Below are 4,881 nucleotides of genomic sequence, written 5' to 3' on the forward strand. Positions count from 1 at the left end.
TATAAAATTTAAGCATGAAATTAACCAAGATACCAGGAAGCATTCAATAATATCATGGTAAAGGTAAACATTTCAACAATTACAAACCCCAAAGCATGGCAATATCAAATATCCAAAGTATCATCAAACATATAAGAAGACAAGGAAGATGCTCAATAGAAACAACACCAACCAACCCAACTCCATCTCCCTCTTTTTTGCTCATAAATGCAAGTGCATTAGAATGGAGTGCCCTGACACATTTATTTGTTGGTTTTGTAGTAGATTACTTTTTAGGTAAAATTCGTAAATTAGGTGATCCAATCTAGTGTCCATCTTTGTTTTTATTACTAATAATAACTTTATCTGATCGAAAAGAAAATGTTAATAAAAGAGCGAGCATCATTCATCAATTGCTGAAATAAACTTAGCAACGATATTTATTCGAAACTATATAATTCATTTCAAGACCACTTTTGCGACTTAAACATGTAAAAATAAGTCATCAAGATATTAAAAGCTTGCATGACGCTGTTCTTCAATGACCCTGTTTTATACTAGTACATCTAACAGCAATTTTTCCGTCAGAAACCTCCAAACTCAAAAAAAAAAAAAAAAGGCAAATAAGCCAAGCCAAAGTTCTTTCACGAGGCAAAAGAAAGTTGGAATAATTCTGAGTGTCGACCAATGTATCAAACTTTGAATATATGTGTTCATTAAGCTACTTGGTACCGGCGGCCTACCAACAACCATGGTTTTGATTAAGAGACAGGGAGAACCTTGACATCATCCAAGACAGGCCCACACATATGGCCAAAATCATGCAACTTGGTATGGTAATAAGCACTGTAAAAAGTAATCCTTGTTCTAGCAGAGATAGCTTGGAACCTAAAACTCGAGGTCTTGAATCCACCCTTTCCTTGAGAAACATATGGGACCTTGAGAGTTCCCTTACCAGCAAAGGCTTCGACCATCATTGATCCATGGCAATCGTTCTTGGCATCTCCGACTGTGAAAGTGAGGGTATAGTCTTTGTTGGGAACTGTTCTGATGACTTGGGCAATGGCGCTCTCTCTTCCCGCAACCATCTCGATGGCGAACTGTCCTGAAGGAACCGAGAAGTGCTTCTTGTCGATGAATTTTACGGGTTTTAGGGATTCAATGATCCACCCTGGGAGTGGTGAAATGGTGTCTTGCTTGTGCGGAGGCAGGAGGACCCCTGTTGAGAAGTTCTTGAAGGTATGGGGACCAGTCTCGAACCCACTGTTTTTCACTAGGTTTCCTGCTTTCGGAGATCAGGATATTAGGTACTGTTGTAGGGTCAAATTAAACGAGTCTTAAATGGAAAAGGAATCCAGTCACATAATCTATCTTCTATCAACATAAGAGAAAAAAAAATGACCAATTGATATTGATGCAATGAGTTGAGAAATTAAAAGGGGTAAAAGTATAATATAAAATAAACCATATATATTATAAAGATGTTTATGTTTTGTTATTATTTTAAATAAAATCTTAGAAAAAAGATGTATACTTAATTTTTGTAATCACCTGTGTCGTTTGAACAGGGCACATTTATTCAGACCCCTCTGCTCTGTGTAAAGGGAACTCATTAAAAACTGCACCTACTTTACTTAATTGCCTTTGTAAAGGGAACACTCCTTAAAAACCGCGTCCAATTACATGATAAATCAGTACGCAGTAATTATATATTATGTACAGAAAATTAAGAAAATGCCTAGCCTAGGGGACTGCCCGCATTAGACTTCATTTAACTTTCGGATTTGTGGTCATATTTGTATGTCTCTGTTTTGGCTTCAAATCAAAGACTGTATTGTAGTGATTGTGGACCAAATGCAGCAATGAATATAGAGGTTGAAAGACAAAAAGAAGTCCATGGACTTACCTTCGGTATAAGTTGGAGGAGGCATTTCTTTGATGGCAATGGCATCCAAGAGAGGTCCACATGTTGGATCTTCTTGAACCCCAGGGTTATGGAAGGTGACCTTGACTACTTTAGCGGTAGCCTTGAAAGCAATAGCCATGGTGTCACCACCATCCGTGCTGTAAAGGGTCTGAATGGAGATGTCAGTGGTCTGAGCAGGGACAGAGATCCTGAGCACCTCATCTTGGGCGCAAGTCCTTGTGGTACCAAATGTGATGGAGTAAATGAAGCCAGGCTTGACATTCACATTCTGAGAGATGGACGCCTCGTTGCCCAGCCTCACAGCATGGGCACCACGAGGAATGGGGAAGTAAAACCCACCAGGTTGAGGTCCCCCTGACACGAACTCCACCGTGCCATCGATTTCCCATCCTGGAAGCGAGTATTTCCCCAGTATCACTGTTTTGTTGAGGTTCTCTTTCTTGGGTGCTTGCTCGAAGTTACCATTGGTCAAAAATCCTGTACATAAATATTACTTAAATCATAATACCATATAATAAGAAGAAGAAAAGAAAAAAAGTAGCAAAGTTGAGTATTTACCATCAAGGGATGGGGAAATGGGTGGCGTACGAGTGGCATTACACAGACAGAAAACGAGAGTAAAGCAAAGGGAGAGGAACCAAGCACAAGTAGCCATTGTCTAGATGTAGAAGAAAAAGCAGCTTCTCGACAAGTCTTAAATACAAGAAAAATGGGAAAGTAGGCATTGAAAAAGGGTTGGCAAGAAATAATATTTACACGTAAAAATACAAGGATAAGGAAGGAAGCACCCATGTTAAAGTAGCGCCAAATTAGCCGGGAGATGTGTGGCTTCGGCTCTATTTTCAAAACCCAAGTTGCAAATTTTCTACATACTTGAGTTGGACCCCATATGATGATACTTTACCGTGATTTGCTCTAATTTTCTTTTCTTTTTAAGACTTTAGAATTTTGTTTATGAAAATATTGGCTCTAATTTTGGGTCTGGTGTATTTTATTGTTTGAGGCCAAACCCATTTGGTATGTCAAGAGTTCAAAAATCTTACTCATTTTCATATTCATTATTGAATTTGGTGATACTAAGAGGAGTGTGAGTCTGGGATTCATGTGAGATGGCGAGGTGATTCCTTTCTTGTGTTGGAACATCAACAAATTAGGGGCTATTAGTTGAACACGACGTACATGTTTCCTTATAAGGTTTGACTTCTTAATAACGCCACGTGCCGATCTACAAGCAGGCACCCATTACGGCGATTTATGATGTCCGTTGTGCTTGCATCCTACTTTCTTCCTACCACATTAATCACTTCCAACAATTTTAAATGCAAATTACGATTAGTGCTTGTCTCATAGGCATACATATGTTTCCTTCTCTCTCTTTCCCCCCCCCCCTTAATTTTGGTAGTTAAATATGCCTGCATTAATTTCACTCTGTTTTCAAAAATAAATTTATATAGCTGTTTGTCATCTAGATTTTCTTGTTCACAAAATTAAATTTATAGATCTGATATACCACTAACTTAACCCAATCCCACCCCAACCCTGAACTAAATATTAATTTATCTCAACTCTAAAAATTAAACTTATATTCACTCCTCATAATTCAAAATGAATTTTAAATTCTTTTATTTTTAGTAATACTATTAATGATTTTCTAGGTATAATTTTTTTTGAGTAAATATTAACATAAAATTTATTATCATATATTTCAAATTAATATTATATATAGAAAAGGGTATTTTGGTAATTATTTTAAGGTAGGGCAGAGTAGATTTTTCTTTAACCTAACCCCCACTCGACCCAAAACCTTATATTTATAAAACCCAAACCCTATTAAATTAGATCGGATCGGGTCGAAACCCATTAAGTATGATTATTCTTGCCATCCTTATATGAAGAGACTGGTGTGTAAAAAGGATGGTGAAGTCCCCAAGTATACTCACTTAACTCGTTATAAAGGTTGGAAATCTCATGACAATAGAGTAGAAAGAGAAGTAGTTGTCTATTGTGTAACACCTCTAACCCTTATCCATCGCCGGAACAAGGTTACGGAGCATTACCAGACTTTTCAGATCAAATACAAATATCTCATATCATTTAACATACATAACAGAAACTATTCCTAAATCATTCATATTGTCCCTTGTCTGAGCCCTCGAGCCCCAAAACATGCGTTAGAAATAAATCGGGACCAAACCGAAAACTCAGAGAATTTTTCGTAAAATTTCAAAAAAAAATTTAGGTGTAGGGGTCACACGCCCATATGGCAAGGTCATGTGGCTCATACAGCCAAAAGACATGCCCGTGTCTTAGGTCGTGTGGGCATTCGATGTAAGGCACACAGTCGTGTCCCAACCCGTGTAACTCTCTGATTTAGGTCACACGGCCAAGCCACACGCCAGTGTGCTAGGCCGTGTACAAAAACCTGGGCATTCTGTTTCACAATTTTAAATATGCAGAGACACACGGCCAGACCACACGCCCATGTGCTAGAATGTGTGTCACACACGGTTGAGACACACGCCCGTGTCTCTGCCTATGTGGACGAAATTAGGCCATTTTAAGGCCACATTTCTCACCCATTCTTGATTTCAACCTAAACATAAAAATACATTTAAGTTGGGTACATAAGAAATTATTGAAATGATATCATTGTGAGTTGAGTGCTCTCATGGATGGCTTAGGAAATACATTTGTGTGCATTGTGGATTATAGATCAACTGATCAATATTTTGACTACTACTGCAAGTTGTTTGATTCTAGAGGAATTATGTGCTAGTACACCATAAAAGTGTCGGTCCACCAAAAGGATTCATGAACCGGATGATAAGCATATAAAGAAAAGATGGAAAAATTCGTGCATCGACCTCACTTAAGTAAATTCTTTAAAGAAGAATCACTACACCAAAACAGGCTTTTAGCAGCGCTTTTTTAGGCCTTTAGCGGTGCTTTTTAGCGCCGCAGATACTTTTAGCGGC

At 38.1% G+C, this 4,881-nt stretch overlaps 1 protein-coding gene across 1 annotated transcript; it reads right to left on the reverse strand.

The window, feature by feature from the left end:
* Positions 1–418: 418 nt before the first annotated feature.
* On the reverse strand, positions 419–2,738 carry LOC107891310 (uncharacterized). Its single transcript, XM_016816062.2, has 3 exons — positions 2,465–2,738; positions 1,886–2,383; positions 419–1,261 (listed from the first exon to the last, which is right to left on the reverse strand). The coding sequence occupies exons 1-3, from the start codon at positions 2,559–2,561 to the stop codon at positions 741–743; spliced, it is 1,116 nt and encodes a 371-aa protein (XP_016671551.1). The 5' UTR covers positions 2,562–2,738; the 3' UTR covers positions 419–740.
* Between the last annotated feature and the right edge of the window lie 2,143 nt (positions 2,739–4,881).

The sequence above is a fragment of the Gossypium hirsutum genome, chromosome D09, assembly GCF_007990345.1.
Source record: "Gossypium hirsutum isolate 1008001.06 chromosome D09, Gossypium_hirsutum_v2.1, whole genome shotgun sequence".
NCBI lineage: Eukaryota > Viridiplantae > Streptophyta > Magnoliopsida > Malvales > Malvaceae > Gossypium > Gossypium hirsutum.

What these genes read in the sequence shown, in the direction of transcription:
- LOC107891310 (XM_016816062.2), bottom strand. Translation starts at nt 2,561, where the DNA reads ATGGCTACTTGTGCTTGGTTCCTCTCCCTTTGCTTTACTCTCGTTTTC. An exon ending in CATTTCCCCATCCCTTGATG is followed by an intron (nt 2,384 to 2,464) that starts GTAAATACTCAA and finishes ATTTATGTACAG; the next exon opens with GATTTTTGACCAATGGTAAC. An exon ending in TCCTCCAACTTATACCGAAG is followed by an intron (nt 1,262 to 1,885) that starts GTAAGTCCATGG and finishes CTCCGAAAGCAG; the next exon opens with GAAACCTAGTGAAAAACAGT.